This window comes from Saccopteryx leptura, chromosome 3, assembly GCF_036850995.1.
Source record: "Saccopteryx leptura isolate mSacLep1 chromosome 3, mSacLep1_pri_phased_curated, whole genome shotgun sequence".
Lineage (NCBI taxonomy): Eukaryota > Metazoa > Chordata > Mammalia > Chiroptera > Emballonuridae > Saccopteryx > Saccopteryx leptura.
This window is the reverse complement of record NC_089505.1, coordinates 277,755,176-277,773,712: the sequence shown is the minus strand read 5'-3', so window position 1 is coordinate 277,773,712 and position 18,537 is coordinate 277,755,176. Positions and strand designations below refer to the sequence as shown.

Genomic DNA, 18,537 nt, shown 5'->3' with positions numbered 1-18,537 from the left:
CAGTAAAAGATTAAAACATCCTGACTGGTGTACCAAAATAGTTTGTCAGATGATTAGGTTTAGTTTTTGTACTCCTGTATGTATATCTGTGCTTTATATATAAAAAGAGTGGGATTTTTTTCACCTCTAAAGAACCAGATCCATCCCCATCTCATTTTAAAGGTATATTTGAGAGAAGGAAAAATGGTCTCCAGGTGGTGAGGGAAGAATGACTTACTGGGAGATTCCTGACTAATCCACTTGGTCTCCCCTTCTCTTACCTGGATCAAGCTCTTCGGAGAGCCAGGTTTGCCAATGTAGCTCTGACAAAAGATCCAAAAGAATGTAGGTACCCACATCTCAAAAGTGAATTCTCAGTACTAGTCCTCTCAGTTAAATCCCTCCTACTCTATTAAAGGTTATGGCAGCATTCCTAGAGTTTCTCTATGTAAAGCAGGTCAGTAGCAGGCTTGAAAAATGTCTGTTTGTCTGTCCCTCTTTAGTCCCCTTCCTCCCATGCCACTGCCCCACAACTCCCACCTCAGTAACCATTTCACTTTCATCTATGCCTTTGACTGTGGGTGATGGGTATACAACATTATCAACAGTTCAAATGCTATAGAAATGTTCACCCGAAACCTACGTACTCTTATTGATCAATGTCACCCAATTACATTTAATTTTCTAAATAAAAAATTAAAAAGTATATGTTTCTGGCATAAGAAGAGAAAGAAAAGCCACGGTATAGATTTTAAACCAAGTGAAAAATACAGTGGATAAATTTTTCTCTCTTAATATGCTTACCAAGAAGAACTAGTCTGTTCCTAACCTGTTAAAAAAAAACCCACTGTCCTTAGGGTAAAGTTTAAATCTTTGGGCTAGCATTTATAGTTTTCCATAAACTATCATCAATCCACTTTTCACATCTTCTTTACCACTATGCCCAAACAGAGCACAGCATTCTGGTCAAGTGAAACTATTTCCCAAACGGCCCAGTACAACGCCTCCACTGCTTTCACATTATCTTTCCATGAAATACCCTCCATGCTCCTATCTTCAGGCTCAGATAACTGTTCCTTTCTCAATTACTCCAAGTGGGATCAACCTCACAATCTCTATGGAACCCACTAAATGAATCAGGACACATTAACTACTCTGACCTTTCACAGGGCATCTTGCCTAAATGTTCCCTACCCAGTGTACTACACTGGGTAAACAGTCAAAGCCAGCTCTTCAATGACTTGTGAATTAAGTGTTTCTAGTCACAGCCACCACCACTCCTTACTGCAGCACCATGATTCTCTCCCCCCCCCCCACACACACACTTTACTCAGTGGGCATGGGCGAATCCCTGTCCTTAGGCTGCTACTTAGATAAACACTGTTAGTTTTCACACTGGGTAAAAAGCTCCTTGAAGGCAGAGACTATGTCTTTGTATCTCCTATTCTAATTAAATTAGGTGCTAAATAAATATTGATGTTCATAAAGCTAAATCACTAAACAGACACAAAGGGTTGGGAACGAGGATGAAATCGTAGATATACTAAAAAGTACTTTGTTATCTGTTGTTTTTTTTTTAGCATTATTACCCTTAAATGTGTAAATTTCTAATTTGTCCAGTACAGTCACAGCTTCAAGCCCATAATATGGCTTTATTAAAATGTAGCTAAGCGATCCATGATCAACCTTGCAAAGTAATTATTATAAATGATGTAACATTCATAGGAGTAAATACAGAACAGCAATGAATAAACAACTGGCGGTAAGGGATCTTCTAAAGCACTCCAGGGAGCTAGGGAAAGGAGTCAGGTAAATAATCACCCTGGTGTCTTGCCACTCTAGGATGAACATAAAGGGGAGAAAGCACTTCTCCTACCTCTCAGGACAGAAAAAATTCATTTCAAAAGCTGACAGGAAAGATTTGTAACATATAGCTTTGGAGAGCCATGAAAAACAGAAAAATGAGGTCTTACTGGTATTTCTTGAGACTTTAAAAATTTTACAATTTAATAAATATTGCTCTGAAGGAAATAAAACATAATACCCTATATTCTCACTATAAATCTCCTGCTCATCAATCTCAGTATCTTTCATTGTGTCTGAAAAGGAATGAATTTCCCCATTCAAAAGGAAAAAGTTTCTCTCACAGGTTGCTACTTAATTAATCAGTTCTGTTTTTATATTCCACTTTAATAACTAGCCAAAAGTGAGTAATTATAAGTAACTTAATTAATACCAGGGTAAAAAAACTAAAGAATGATAGGCTGAAAATCAGAGGAATTAGACCCACAAAAATGATAATTTCCCACTTTGGGAAATTATAAATATTGTGCCTACTTTTCTGCAATAGAAAACGTGAGTGCTGGGCTTATGAGGTCACATTACACCTTCCCCGCCCTGCACCAGCTATCTTCTAGGACTAGTTTTGAAAGTTGTAAAACATCTGATAAGCATCCAGATAGATGACCTTAAAAGTTACTTATGGCTCTAAAATTCTGACTTTAAAATATAAAAGGAAAAAAAATATTCAAGAGATCCATATTGTATCACACCTTGTAGGAACTTGAAAGTGAAGTCTGAAAGTATATATATGTAAGATCAATTCTTTTAGCAAGCTTTGCCACAAGCTTTCATCTTGATTCATTTTTAATTTTCTCTCAAATTAAGTCTCAAAGTTGGCAGTGTGCTACTCCAAACAGTTTAAAGACCACAGGAACAAACCTGTAGTCTGATAAAATCAGCTTTCCTAACCCATTGCAATGAGGAAGGTTACATGCCAAAGAAATCTTGGACCATTTTACAAAACAAAGGAAAAGATAAGAGTTACAAGATTTTGGGAAAAATGTTTAGGTGACATTTAAATGAAGCGGTGTTTTAGTAGGTTTACAGCAAAGCAGAGCTGTGTGTAAAGGAGTCCATTTTAGGGCAGGACTGCAAGGTGAACCTAAGGTCCTCTTTCCTTAGGAACTACAGAGTTAAGATAGATGTAGATTCTAGTCCAGAAACCCCTCATCTGAAGTTGTGCCTCTCCGTTGTAAATCGAGACTGCCTCTCTGTCAACATGACTTCGATTCCCAAGGGAAGAGGGGGATGTTTTATTCTTGCTGATATAATTACACACAGCCAAGTTTCTGGTAGTCTATGATTACGAGAACACTTCTCAGTGAGTAAGCAAGCCATAGTCATTCAAAGACAGGATCTGTTAGGATATTTCACAGCTGCACTATTCTTGGAAGAAATATTGCTTGAGGCTTGATCTGTGTCTGTTATTCCAGTGTGATAAATGGCCAGGCAGCTTTTCACTCTCTCCATTAGTAACTTGAGATCACCATCTCCTTTGTATGCCAGGGTGTGAAGAACAGCTTGCTAATTAAACTATTACATTATACTCTTCATAAAGAAGTCTGTTTGCTGGTTTATTTTTTGGTATGTTTATTATGTATCAATTTTACCACAAAGATGTCCAATTTGAAAAAATATAATGGTTTTGAAGAAACACATCTTACCCCAATGAAGTTTATTTAGTATCAATAAATGTAAATAAAAAGAATTCTAGAAAACTATATATAAAATAAAGATCCAGTCTGACCATACAGTGGTGCAATGGATAAAACATCTGCCTGGGACGCAGAGGACTCAGGTTCAAAACCCCAAGGTCGCCGACTTGAGCGCGAGGTCACCAGCTTGAGCATGGGATCACAGACATGAGCCCAAGGTCACTGGTTTGAGCCCAAAGTTGCTGACTTGAGCAGGGGGTTACTGACTCAGCAGCAGCCCTCAGTCAAGGCACATATGAGAAAGCAATCAATGAACAACTAAGGTGCCACAGTGAAGAATTGATGCTTCTCATCTCGCTCCCATACTGCCTGTCTCCCTATCTGTCTCTCTCTCTCTCTCACTTAAAAAAAAAAAAGTAAAGCACTTAGAATAGGGCCCGGCACAAGTGAGTCTGAATAAACGTTAGCTATTTATTAGCAAAAAACGTGTCATGGTTTAAACCAACCCATCTTATGTTAAATAAGATGGGTACAAAGTTTGCCCTCCTATTATAGTCTAGTGAAGTACTTCCGCACCACTACTTTCGTACCAACAGTTCTTTTAACTTTTTTGTATTAAACATGCACTTGCTACTTTTCTCAAAGAATCACTATTATCAGACAGTGAATTCCTTTACAACAAGAACAATTTTTTGTTTTTATTTATTTATTTTAAGTGAGAAGATGGGAGGCAGAGACAGATTCCCAAATGTGCCCCGATCAGGATCTACCCAGCCAGCCCAGATGCTCTGCCCATCTGGGACCCTTGCTCCGTTGCAGCCGGAGTAATTTTTTAGTGCCCAGGGCCAATTCCCTCTAATCAAGCCATGGATGCAGGAGAGAAGGAGAAGAAAGAGAAGCAAGAGAGGAAGGGGTAGAGAAGCAGATGGACGCTTCTCCTGTGTGCCCTGGCCAGGAATTAAACCCGGCCACACACCTGGCTGATGCTCCACTACTGAGCCAATTGGCCAGGGCCAGACCATTTCTTGAGGCTGAAAATGCTAGTGCTTAATTAAGGAGGGCCTTAACAACATAGTCAATAACTATTTGTGGCATTTTCTCAATTCCTCTTTCTATAATATATATTTTTCCACATTATATTTTATCATTGAGGTCCCAATACTGTTCAACTGTCTATTTCTCCCTAAAAATTGTCATTTTTTGCTTCATATCTTTTAGGGGTTTGTTTTTAAGTGTAAGTACTGTTTCTTACTCTTTTTCATTAACAACATACAGAATTTACATTCTGGGCTTTTTGAATTCCATATTTAAAATAGTAAGTGATAATGTGCAGTATCTGTCTTCCTCTGTCAACTGATTTCACTTAGCATACATAATACCCTCTTCAATGTCCATGCCTGTTGTCGGATACGGAGGATTTTCTTTCTTCCAGTGGCTGAATAATATTCCACTGAATATATATCCACCACATCTTCTTTACTCATTCACCTGCTGATAGATACTTGGGCTGTTTCTATATTTTGGCTACAGTGAATAATGCTGCAATGAACATGGAGTACAGATATCTCTTCGATATCCTGTTTTAATATTCTTTGGATATACACCCAGAAGGATAACACACCCACCCTGCTGGATCATCTGACAGTTCTTTTTTAAAATTTATTTTTAGAAATCTCCATACTGTTTTCCATAGTGGCTGCATTATGGGAATTTACAATTCCTACCAACAGTACACAAAGGTTGTCTTTTCTCTACATCCTCATCAACACTTGTTATCTTGTCTTTCTCATGATAAAAAACAAAAGCTTCTGCACAGCAAAGGAAACTATCAACAAAATGAAAAGGCAATCTAAAGAATGGGAAAAAATATTTGCCAATCATACATCTGATAAGAGGTTACTATCCAAAATATATAACAAACTCAATACAACTCAAAAGCAAAAAGAAAATAAAAAACAATTAAAAAACGCAGAGAGGAGTTCAATAAAAATTTTTCCAAAGAAGACATAAACGACCAACAGATACATGAAAAGGTGCAGAACATCACTAGTCATCAGGGAAATGCAAATCAAAACCACAATGAGATACTGCCGCCTGTTCAAATGGCCACTGTCAAAAACACAAGCAATCAGTATAGGCTAATATTTTGCTGTGATGACCTCTGGGAGTACAATGTCATTTATAACACATCAAGAAAATACATGCTTTGTTAGAACAGTCTTAAAAAGGAAACTTGACTTTTTTCTATACTCCTATATTATAGGAGTACAATAAATATTAAAATTATGTTAGCAATATTTCAGGTAAAATACTAGGAGTCACTGGTTTGCATTACACATTTGGAATCAAGAAAACTACAGGAAGATGAGATTATGGAGTGTCTTATCTGGGTACTGCCTTTTTTCTTTTCTATAAAGGTACTGCTACCTCTCATTAAACATTTACTTAGCATTTGTTTTATTCTAGCCCCCTTTATCAGTAAGGCTGAAGACAGATTGTGAATATATGTTTATTATGCTCTGAGACTTTGGGGAATGTATAATTAACATAACAGGACAGGAAATTCAGTAATTAGCAGATTAAAAAAAAATTTCTTAAGTGAGAAGTGTGGAGGCAGAGACTCCTGAATGTGCCCTGGGATCCACCAGCAAGCCCCTTACCAGGCAATGCTCTGCCCATTTGGGGTTGTTGCTCCATTGCTCAGCAACCAAGATATTTTTTAGTGACTGAGGCGAGGCCACAGAGCCATCCTCAGGGCCCTGGGCCACCTTGATCCAACTGAGTCATGGCTGCAGGAGGGGTGGGGGAGAGGGAGGGAGGGGGGGAGGGAGAGAGAGAGAGAGAGAGAGAGAGAGAGAGAGAGAGAGAGAGAAGAGAGAGGGGGAGGGGTGGAGAAGCAGCAGATGGTCACTTCTCTTGTGTGCCCTGACTGGAAGTCAAATCTGGAACATCCATATGCTGGGCCTACGACATTCTACCACTGAGCCAACTGGCCACGGCGCAGATTTTAAAATAGAGACAATTTTACCTACCTTGGAATAGTACCTTGTCTAAGTTCCTTAACACCAATTTCCCCATAACATGAATTTCTAGTGAAAAGATCTTTTAATAGGTAAGAATTAATGACATATTGCGTTCAAGTGTTCTAATGATAGTTCTTGAAAAGTAACATACTATGTTAATAAAAATAATAAAAACTGGTTGATTTCTAAATTCAATTAGACACGTAACAATGTACAACAGTCCCATCAATGTAACTAGTCAATTTCTCTTACTCACTGCAATGCTCTTACTACAATAAAAAGTCATTTCCATTACTCTTCAGATATCTACTTACCAACTTCTGATTCCCTCTCAGCTAAGGACTTAGATTCCTCCATTTGAGAAAATGGAGCCCTTGTTGTAAAGATTTTTTTCTTACTACCTTCTCTTCAACCTTAAAGCTAATCTATACCTGTGCCCACACTTGACCCTTTATAAAGAAGGTCCCACGGGCGGGCCTTTCCTGACCGTATCTCCTTCCAGGGCCTCTCAGAAGCTCACTCCATCTTTGTATTCCCTCGCCACCACTCGCTTTTGCCTTTCAGCCTACACACACACTCAAACTTACTTCAGTATAAAACCTTTCCCTTAACCTTGCTTCGCCGATACTAAACCAGTCCCCCGCTGCTTTTCACAGCCCACTTTCTTTAAAAGTCTGAGTTCTGTTTCCTTTTCCTTACTTCCATTCAATCTCCAACCCACTCCAATCAATTTTTCATCCAATAACTACTGACATTACTCTTGCAAGGTCCATGTCGTTTTAAGATCCAAATCAGCAGCCTCTTATGAATGTCTATCCTCCCTGACATTTGATACTAGTGACCCATTCTTTCTTTTTCAAACTCTCCAACTACAAATACAACCAAACACCAATGATTTTAAAATCAATGCTTCCAGCCAAGACCTGTCTCCTGAGCTTCAGACCTGAAGATCAAATCGACAACTGTACATACAGGGTGGGCAAAACAGGTTTACAGTCATTCATATGGAAAATAATACAATAATTAATAAATAATACAAGAATTCTGTCTCGTGTACTCACAACTGTAACCTACTTTTGCCCCATCCTGTATCTACACAACCTCTAAACACTGCATAAGCAACATGTCTCAAACGAATGGAAATGCATTCTCTCTCTTCATTCTATCTAAGTATCTCTCAATTTCAGCCCTGCTTTAACTACCTTCATTCATATCTTCATTAAAACCCTCAAATTGCCTCTTGTGGCAAAACGCCGAGGCTCCGATAGCCATTCTTCTTTGACACATAGCTGCCTAGCTAAAGACCACATTCCCTACTATCGCCTGTGTTGTGTGGCCATGCAAGTAAGTTTTCAGCAATAGCAAATGCACAGAACTGGTGTGTGATTTCCTTAAAAGAAAATCTAGGCAGATTTTCAAATACCTCTGTCATTCTTCCAGCAAGCTAGCAATGGGCACATAAGTGATCTATCCTCACAGAGTAGATGAATGAGTGATCTACTGGGTGATGGCATACTACGGAAGGAACATGCATCCCCAAATAACGTCATGGGAAATAACTAAAGCACCACTTGAACTCACTCAGGACGGTTCATAAGAGAGAAACAAATGTCTATCTTATTTAGGTCACTTTATTTTGGGTTTCTTAGAGATAGCAGTTAACCTGAGCCCTAACACCCTTATCCTTCTCAATAAATCTCGTTTCTAGTACAACTTACATTTAAATACATCTGCCACTTTATTGCCATATCTTTTAAAATGCAGGCTAAATACTAGTCTTCTCCCTACTAACTTTTAGGAAACTGTCAAACTGTTTTCCAAAGTGGATGCACCATTTTACATTTCCAAAAGCAGTGTATGAGGGTTCCTATTTACAGTAATATTTTCAGTTCTTATCCTTCAGCCATGTATTCTGAAATATTAAGGGCCAAAAATTACTAGTAGGAAGGAGGGTAGTGAATAAAGATGAGACATAGGATGGTCATATCTCAATAACTATACTTGTAACAGTAATAACAGCTACTTACTATGGAAAGTACTTACTCTGTGCCAAGCATCATTTCATGTGTGTTACATGTGCTACATTAGCTCATTTAATCCCTATGACTACCCCAAGGGAATGTTACTATTATCCCTATTTTAGAGATGAGGAAACAGAGGAAGCTTAAGCAATGTGGTCAAGCTAGGACTAGAATCAAAGTAGTTTTCGAGTCTATGCTCTTACCTACTGGGCCATATACTTCAAACTCAAAACAAAGAAGTAAATACAAAAATTCAGGGGACTTCTATGAAAATATTAGTTGGATATCCAATATTAACTAAATTAAAGTGTGTATCTAATAACACATTTACAATAACACCCCTTGTTATCTCTGGGTGTTACAATACAAATATTTTTTCTTTTTATTTAACTGTATTTTCTACTTTTATTACAATGATCAATATATGCATGGCAGCGTTCAAGATCAACAGCATAACAATGTGAACATTTCACTGATCAAGGAAAACAAATGACTTGATGAACAATAAGACTTTTCAAGTTCCTAAGTTTTTAAAGAACATTTTAAGATGTACTGAATAAGAACTATGTACCAGGCCCTTAGTTCAGTGCTGTGAACACAGAGTTGATGAAAACCTAGAAACAAAGAAAGGCAATTCTAGAACACCAATATAGCTGTGATAAAGTGCTATAACAGACTTATTCCTGCTGGGAAGTCATCTTACTCAGACTAGAGTCAAGAAAGACTTCCTGAAAAAGAAGGCACTAAAGTGATTTGAGGAACTGAGGTATGTACAAACTGCTTATGATTAGAGACTATTTCATTAAGTACCATATTTCCCCATGTATAAGATGCTCCCATGTATAAGACGCACCTTTAGTTTGGGGCCCGAAATTTGAAAAAAAAAAATTACATAAAGTAACTGAACTCAAGTTATATTCATCATAAAATCATACAACTCCTCATCTGCACAAAAAAAGTGGGAAATGAAAGTTAAAAAACCTATAACCACTGTATAAGACACACCCAGTTTTTAGACCCCATTTTTTAAAAAGGCGCCTTATACATGGGGAAATAGGTAACGACAGGGGGTCCTCAGGTTACAACAGAGTTCCATTCCTACAACAGTGATGTAGCTCAAATTTTGGTGTAAGTCTAAACACACCCTGGTCTAAGTCACTTACCTATCCTAACACAGTTGTAAAATCATAATCTAGAACATAAAAACACAACTAAAAAAGGAAAAGGACATGAATATACTGTACCGTACTTCATATTCTTCCTCCACGTGCAAACTAATTCACCCACAGTCATACGTACAACGCTAACAACATAAGCCAAAACACCCACATCTCATTTTTTTTAAAGTTTTTATGGGAGCAAGTGTCATAAACTCAAAACATCGTATGTTGAGACTGTCGTAACTTGAGGAGACCCTGTATTTCTTAATGATTAAAAACAAATGCCAAATCTTCAACTTTTTTAATCTCAGATTTTACCAATTTCAAATACCCTACTTAAGTTTCTTATTAACTTAACAGTAGGGGACTCAGAGAAAAGAAAACAGTACCTTGTGATGTTAGAATGTAATTAGATTATATAAAATCTGTAAATGTATATAACAGTATACATAAATCTGAAAAGTATTTTTTTATTCAGTATATTTCAGTGTGGTTTAATTACAGTCAGTCAACCCATCCTTCAAATTTCATCTTAATGGCACTTCTAAAAAGGCTACTGATAATCTAAATCAGGGGTAAGCACGGTACAACAGCAGGTAGCCTGCTTTGCTAAGAATGGTTTTTCCATTTTAGGAGAGAGAGGGGAAGGAAAGAGAAAGGGAGAACTGAGACAGACTATATGTGGTCCACAAAACCAAAAATATATTACTATCTGGCCATTTTACAAAAGAAAAGAAGTCCCCACTCTTAAAAAAAAAAATTGAGTGGACTTCTATTATACTGAAGCTGAAACCTATTTTACCAATAAATTCACAGTATGGAAGAGCCATCAGAAAGGCAGATCATCACTCTGGAATGCTATCTAGACACTAGCACAATGACTTGCTTATGATAAGAGGGAAAAAGAGAAAGAGGGTTTTTAAGAGAGATAAATAAGAATGTATAGTTAGCTCAGAAAGATGTGGGTATTGCAGGGTATGGGAGCAATTTAGAGATAGAATACAGCTGAAGCTGACAAAATATGTAGTAGTCCTAGGGGCTTTATGATACGCTGCTCAAGTTGGAATGTAACTACTACCAAGGTAAAACGTGAGATCTACTGAGAAAAGTGGGACTCATCAAGTCAAACAACTTGCCTAAGTCACAGAGCAAGTGAGTGGGGCACAAAGAACGGCACTGCACCACCCCCAAACCTCAGTTCCCTCTGTCCCTGCATCACACCGCCCCCTCACCACAGGGCACGGTTACCTGGAAATATACTACAGATTTGTGACAAGTTTGCTGAACTGGGGTAGAAGAAACAGTCTCTCTCGGAGGTCTCCCCTTCCCCCCAATTATTAGGTATTTTTTAGAGACAAGCTGAGCAAGATGTCTACAAGCCTCAAAGATGTACAGTTAAGGGATACCAGTTCTATTTCCCAGAAGATACTGGGAACAAGAGAATGTTAACCAAACGTCATTAACATAAGCCTTAAAGATAACTAGTGGCATACAGTAATAGGAAATATCAAATTTCAATTGATTTACCTGGTTCCAATTTTATTACTTTAATTGCTGCCAATTCACCAGTGTTAACATTCCGTGCCTAAAAAAAAGAAGAAAAGATAACTATGAAAAAAGCTTTCATTAAAAACTTGATAAAATGTCATTAGCCTTTTATTTTCAATTACATAGAAATATTTTTAAAGCAAGAAGTGCAAAAGTGACTTGTATTTACAAAAACAGCACCATGGTCTTTACACTGAGTTTCATTATTAAGTCAAGTATAAATTTAATAGTAATTAGCCCTAGCCGGATTGTTAGTTGGTTAGCGCATCATACCAAATGTGCAGAGGTTGCCGGTACAAAACCTGGTCAGGGAACATAAAGGAACAGATCAATGCTCCTCTCTCTCTCCCCCTCCCTCTCTCCCTCTCTCTCCACCCCCCCCCCCGCCCACCTTTCCTCTCTAAAAAGTCAATAAGTAAATAAAAACAAACAAATAAATAATAAAGTGCATTAAAAATTATGGTGATAATAGCCAATATGCATGCAGGCCTTATTATGTACCAGGCACTACTATGTTTTTATATTAATTCATATCATCCTCAAAACAGTCTTATGACCATGATACTATATTATCCCCATGGTGCAGACATGGAAACGGAAGCACAGAGAAGTTAAAGAACTCGCAAAGGCCATACAGCTGGTAAGCAGCAGTGCTGGGATTCCACGCAGGCAGTCTGACGCCAGGCCTGAGCATTACAATCTATTGCCATTCATTCATCCTGGTTAAAATTTTGAATATTAAGTATTATTAAACTTGCTAATTTAAAAACCTTAGACTATGAAAGGCTAACACAATTATATAACCACGAAAACAGCCCCTGTTGTATCTGTTTAAACATACCTGATGGTACAATTAAATGAGTGCAGTTCAATACAAATCAAACATATTTATAAGCCCCATATTAAAAAATCACAAATATCTTTTCAATTTGTATAAAGATGACAGTAATTCTTTGTCAACTTAAAATGTTTTGTAATTGAATCAGAACTTTTAAACTGTTTTAAACTGTTATATAATATTTGAACTATTAACTGAAACTTAGTAATTTAATTTTCCTATCAACCAATGAAGAACAATACATGAGATGCCAGAAAGATCCATTCATTGTGAACAGAATTATTCAACACTCTTTTTTTTTTCTTTTTTTTTTTGCATTTTTCTGAAGCTGGAAACAGGGAGAGACAGTCAGACAGACTCCCGCATGCGCCCGACTGGGATCCACCCAGCACGCCCACCAGGGGCGACGCTCTGCCCACCAGGGGGCGATGCTCTGCCCATCCTGGGCGTCGCCATGTTGCAACCAGAGCCACTCTAGCGCCTGAGGCAGAGGCCACAGAGCCATCCCCAGCGCCCGGGCCATCTTTGCTCCAATGGAGCCTTGGCTGCGGGAGGGGAAGAGAGAGACAGAGAGGAAGGCGCGGCGGAGGGGTGGAGAAGCAAATGGGCGCTTCTCCTGTGTGCCCTGGCCGGGAATTGAACCCGGGTCCTCCGCACGCTAGGCCGACGCTCTACTGCTGAGCCAACCGGCCAGGGCTAGTTGCAACACTCTTATTAATGAATTGGGAAGATCAGTGACTCACTCATAAGGGATTATAACAGCATTAACAGTGGGATCCTTTTAAGAACACTAGGACGGTAAAAACATCAGCCAAGGATCTAGGAAGTTGGTAGATATGGAACACAGCCATTATTGAAATGTGAAATTTTACCTTTTAACTCAAAAAAGAACAAAGGTATTAAAAGATCTCTCTATACAAATTAGGGGAAAAAATCAAAATAAAATCTGCAGGGAAAATTCATTTCTTCAGAAAAAAAAATCCCCATAACTAATAAAAACTTATGATGGCAACTTACAATAGGCAGTGCAAAACAGATTTGAAGTTATTTCATACTAAATTTAATTTCCATTTAATGAGATAGGCATTTCAAATAGATAGTGTTAGATACCTATTTATTCCCTAAGATGAAAAGATATATAATATACATACACAATAAAATAGAAACAAAATCAGAGTATCATTCTGGAAGCATTTTGTAAAGGGGGCAGAATGTAACTGTAAAATGTTCAGGTATACCACATTGATATTAGTCATTAATCTCAAACACAATCAAAACTAGCCTTTTCTCACACTTCAATATCTTTTCTCTGTTAGGCTCCTGTTTGATATTGATTCTCTGCCCTTCAACCCACATCTTTTTTAGCATTTATCCAAATAAGATATTACTCTCTCCAATTCTTAATTCTCCATTTAAAAATCCAGCCATGATTTTTTATTTGTTTATTGGAGAGAAATTCAGAGTATGGGTGATTTCATTATGAAATAACTGAGAAAATGTAACTCCATGGAAAGCTAGGATGATCCTTTTTATAGATGAAATTTTGTTTCCAATTGACCACAAGAGGGCACACTCTCTACTGACCACACAAGTTACACAGTGTCCAAAATGGCTGTTGTATACAATATACTCTTCCAAAAACAGATTACCGGTTAACACCAGCACATATTTAACAAAAGAAACTATGGTAGTTGTACTGATGAGTAGTTTACTAAAGTCAATTATTTGTGACTTGACTTCTGAATACAATTTTTCAAAATTTAAATCAGTCCAGAATTTTCTAAAGGATATCAACAGTTTTAAAATTATGGTTCTCTAGCCCTTTGAGTAGTAAGTTTTTTTCATGCTCACTGACCCCTGGGAGTGAGTTTTTTTTTTCCAAAAATGAAATAGTACAAGTGACAGTTTGATTAACTTAAAATCATGTTTGTTTGATAACCAATTTATGGAAACAAGAAAAACATACATTTGCCTTTTTCTAATGTTGCCTTACACATTTTTAAAATAAAAATTTTTGTACGATCGTACTCTGGATGGTCAGGAGGCACGAGGACGTACATAAACATTCATTCTACTCAAAGGGCTAGAGTCAATAAAAAAACAACACAGCTAAAATGATTACTGATATTTCTGCCTTCTGAAATATTTTCCAATATGTAACTTATTTGACAGAATTATGATAATTCACAAAAAAAAGGGAAGAAAAAATTTAAAACAATCAGGAAACAAATTTGAGTTTTATGTACAAAATCCATTATGTGTATAAATAAAAGGTCTTTAAAGCATATCAGTCATCAAGAACCTTGGTCTTCTGGCTAAAATAAATAATATTTAGCAGTCTAAATTTACAATGGTCAAGGTGACACACTAAGGTAAACTTAAAAATATTATCTCTAATACCCTATAGCTGCTATTGTTTTAATCACCTAGAGCAATTTATTAGGGGGAAAAAAGGGAGCCAGGAAAAGTACTGTAAAATACCACCATGTATAAAGTTAAAAATTTCTAATTCAGTTACAGTAATGTAAGGTTTTCAGACTTGCTCAGGGCAGAAAGCTGAAGAAATAAGGATCTAGACCACCTTGGCCACACTGATGCGAACACCATTCTCCACACGTTTTCCAAGCGATGTTCAGATTATGTCCTTGAGTTTAAAACTTCCAGGCATACACATCAATGCTTTGAAGACAAAAATTCAACTCCCTGTCACAGAATTTAAAAATTTCACTAAATATAGCAATTTTATAAAAGCTTTACTGGGATATAGTTCAAGGTCACTCTTTTAAGATGTACAAGCTAGTGGGTTTTACTATATCCAGTTATATAACTACCATTACTATCTAATTTTGGAATGTTTTCTTCACCCCAAAAAGAAAGCCCAGACTTATTAGCAGTCATTCCTCCCCTCCCAGTCCTGACATCTACTGGTCTACTTTCTGTCTCTATGGCAGGGGTCAGGAACCTATGGCTCACGAGCCAGATGTGGCTTTTGATGGCTGCATCTGGCTCTCAGACAAATCTTTAATAATAAAAAAATAACATTCAAAATATAAAACATTCTCATGTATTACAATCCATTCATTTCCTACCGCTCATGTTCATGGTTGCGGGTGGCTGGAGCCAATCACAACTGTCCTCCGGGACAACACCAAATTTTTATTGGATAATGCGTAAAGTACACGGGTTGTTGTATGGCTTTCACGGAATTATTTTAAAATATGTGGCGTTCATGGCTCTCTCAGCCAAAAAGGTTCCCAACCCCGGCTCTATGGATTTGACTATTCTCAATATTTCATATAGATAGGACCATACGAAATGTGGTCCTTTCACTGAGCATAAGAATTTTAGGGTCATCCATGTTGTACTATGTTTCAGTGCTTTATTCCTTTTGTTGCCAAATAATACTCCATTTTATGAAAATGCCACATTCTGTTTATTCCTCTTATCAGTTGAAGGATATTAGCATTGTTCCCATTTTTTGGCTATCACAAATAATGGTTCTATGAACATTAGTGTATAAATTTTTTTTTTTCATTGATCAAAATACAAATTTATTCCATTATATAGCAATTCATATAGAATCTTTTTGACACATGATATTTAAGATATATACATATATACATACATACATACCTGTACATGCATATATATATTTGCTTCACAAATCACAATAATAATTTTTAGTCTTTGAGTTAAAAAATTGACCTCAGAATTTGTTCCTGTTTTTCTTCCTCCTTTTCATCCTTCCTTGTCTTTATTTTTAATCATATTTCCCTGCTCCCATCTTTATTCCATTGAACAGTCAATGCCTACTCTAGAAATCAATAAATAAAATGACAATGAACTAATATGCTTAACTTGTCCTGTAGAGTCCACTGCACATTTTGGCTCATCATTATTTTCTGCATGGGATTGTATTTCTTTGCTGAGCATAATTGCATTGACCTCCTACTGAGTAGTGTAATTCTCTATTCTTTATCACTCCTCTCTTTCTTACACATCTAGAAATTGTGCCCACATTCATTCTTTAATCAGCAGAGCCGATATCCATACACAGTTTCCCCATCATTTAAATCTTTTCTCCTACGCTCTGGGGTCCACTTATTTTCTATTGCTTGGCCACTTGAAACCTCAGTAATAGAGACTTCAGGATACTGTGTGAGCTGTGGCTTTTCTTATGATTTGCACGTGCTGGGCTTACTAGGTGAATTAACATTACACCTGGGAGGCACAAACAAATGAAAACAAGATTCGGAACTCTAAGGACATTACTGTTGATACAAGTTAATAAAGAGTGGAAAATCAACCCGACTGAGCAGCACTTAATCTTTGCTCATTTGGGTAGCGGATCAAGAAGTCACTGGAACTCGGTTTTATTTATTTGTTTGTTTATTTTATAAGTTTTACTACCTTTCTAAAGTTCTACAACCCAATCTTGATAATTATTGAATATTAAAATTGATTTTAAAATTAGTGTATAAATTTTTATATGGATCTATGTTTTCAATTCTTTTGAGTACAGACCTAAGAGTGATATTGCTGAATCATATGGTAACTCTATATTTAGCTTTTTGAAGAATTAGTGAACATTTTATCTCCAGCAATGTATAAAAATGGTTTCCATTTCTCCACATCCCTGCCAATATTTATTCTTTCTTTGATTTTTATTTTAGCTATCCTAGTATGTGTGAAGTGGTATCTCATTGTAGTTTAACTTGCATTTCACTAATGATGTTGAGCATCTTTTCATACCTTATTGGCCATCTGAATATCTTGTTTGGAGAAATTTCTACTCATGTTTGTCTATTTTTAACTGCATTTTTTTATTGTTAATTTTGAAAAGTTTTTATAGATCCTGTATGTCTCTTATGAGATGCATGATTTGCAAATATTTAATGTCATTCTGTGGGATGTCTTCATTTTCTTGAAGGTGTTCTTTGAAACATAGAAGTTTTATATTTTGATGAAGTCCAATTTATAATTATTGTGTTACTTGTGCTCTTGGTATTGCAGCAAAGAAACCATCCCTAACCCGAGGTCACAATCATTTTTTTCCCTATGCTTTCCTCTAAGAGTTTTTATAGTTTTAGCTCTTCCATTTAAAGTCTATGGTCCATTCTGAGGGAATTTTTGTAATGATGTCAGGAAGGGCTCCAATTCCATTCTTTTGCATGTGGATATCGGGTTGTGAAATACAATATTTAGCCCCAGTCTACCTTTCCAGTCATTCCCTTATTTGTACTTTATGCTTTACCCAAACTGAACAACTTGCTACTCTTCAATGCTATCCACATTTTTTCCCTTGGCAAATACTGGGTAGCCAAATGCTTGCCCCAACTCCCTCCGCTGGCCTAAGTCTTAGACATCTTTAAAAGATGTCAGCTTAAGTTATTATAACTTTCCATAAGCTTTTTCCTGACTTCTATTCTGGCTTAGACATCCCACATACATGCTCCCATAAATCCTGGGTAATCTTTCTCCACTAGCTGTGAGCTTGGTGAGGAAAATCCTGCAGATCTAGAATTGATCTCAGGAGGGCTCATGAAAACTGTTAGGTTCAAAGGTGTCCCAGAATTGTTCAGTTCAGCCAGCCTTTTAGAAGCCATTCATATTAGAACTAGTCCGGGGAAGGACTTTTCTGAGATGATTTCATGCTAACTGCTCCAACTATCAGAAGAGTAAATATTCCTGCAGTGAGAGTGGGAGCAAGCAATTTAATCAAGAGTAGTGACTAAGACACACAAAATCCGTGCTGGGTACTACATAAAGTGAGTCAGAGATGTTACTAAGCACCTCTGCTCATTCAAAACTTATTCTGTAGAAGGAGTTGTCCAACATGAATATAAAGGAAAGCCCTAAAATGGGTGTGAAAAAATGGCAGAGTTTAATCGAGCTCTGCCAGGAACAAGCAATGGGATCTGAGCACGTATTTCCACTGTATCTTCTCCCCAACTCTCTCCCTCCAATTTAAAAAGAAAGTAAAATTTACAAGAAAGAGACTATTTCTAAGGTTCTTTCTAATTCTAAGAGTCAATGTTTACAACAAATAATTTAAGTGTAAATTAACAGATACCAAGTACCAAACCAGCCAGCTGATTATAGAAAAATCATTTGAGTTTGTAAACAAAATGAGGCCTTGGCTGGTTGGCTCAGCGGTAGAGCATTGGCCTGGCGTGTGGAAGTACCCAGTTCAATTCCAGGTCAGGGCACAGAGAAGCACCCATCTGCTTCTCCACCCCTCCTCCTCCCCCCATCACTCGGTCTCTCTTCCCATCCTGTAGCCATGGCTCAAACGATTCAAGCAAAGTTGGCCCAGAGAACAGAGGATGACTCCATGGCCTCAGCCTCAGGTGCTAAAATAGCTCCGTTGCTCGGCCCAGCCTGGCAGACCACCACCTGGTAGGGGCTTGATGGGTGGATACCAGTTGGGGCGCATGCAGGAGTCTGTCTCTGCCTCCCCATTGCTCAATT

At 37.4% G+C, this 18,537-nt stretch overlaps 1 protein-coding gene across 5 annotated transcripts in view; it reads right to left on the bottom strand.

Moving 5' to 3' along the window:
• Positions 1–18,537, bottom strand: part of MAP4K3 (mitogen-activated protein kinase kinase kinase kinase 3) — a 150,338-nt gene that overhangs the window by 82,295 nt on the left and 49,506 nt on the right. For all 5 annotated transcript variants that reach the window (XR_010750438.1, XM_066378433.1, XM_066378432.1 and 2 more), the window contains exon 2: positions 11,208–11,265. Coding sequence is in view for 4 of the 5 variants with exons in the window: in XM_066378433.1 (XP_066234530.1) it covers positions 11,208–11,265 (58 nt within the window). In the remaining variant the exon portion in view is untranslated. The remainder of the gene's footprint in view (positions 1–11,207; positions 11,266–18,537) is intronic.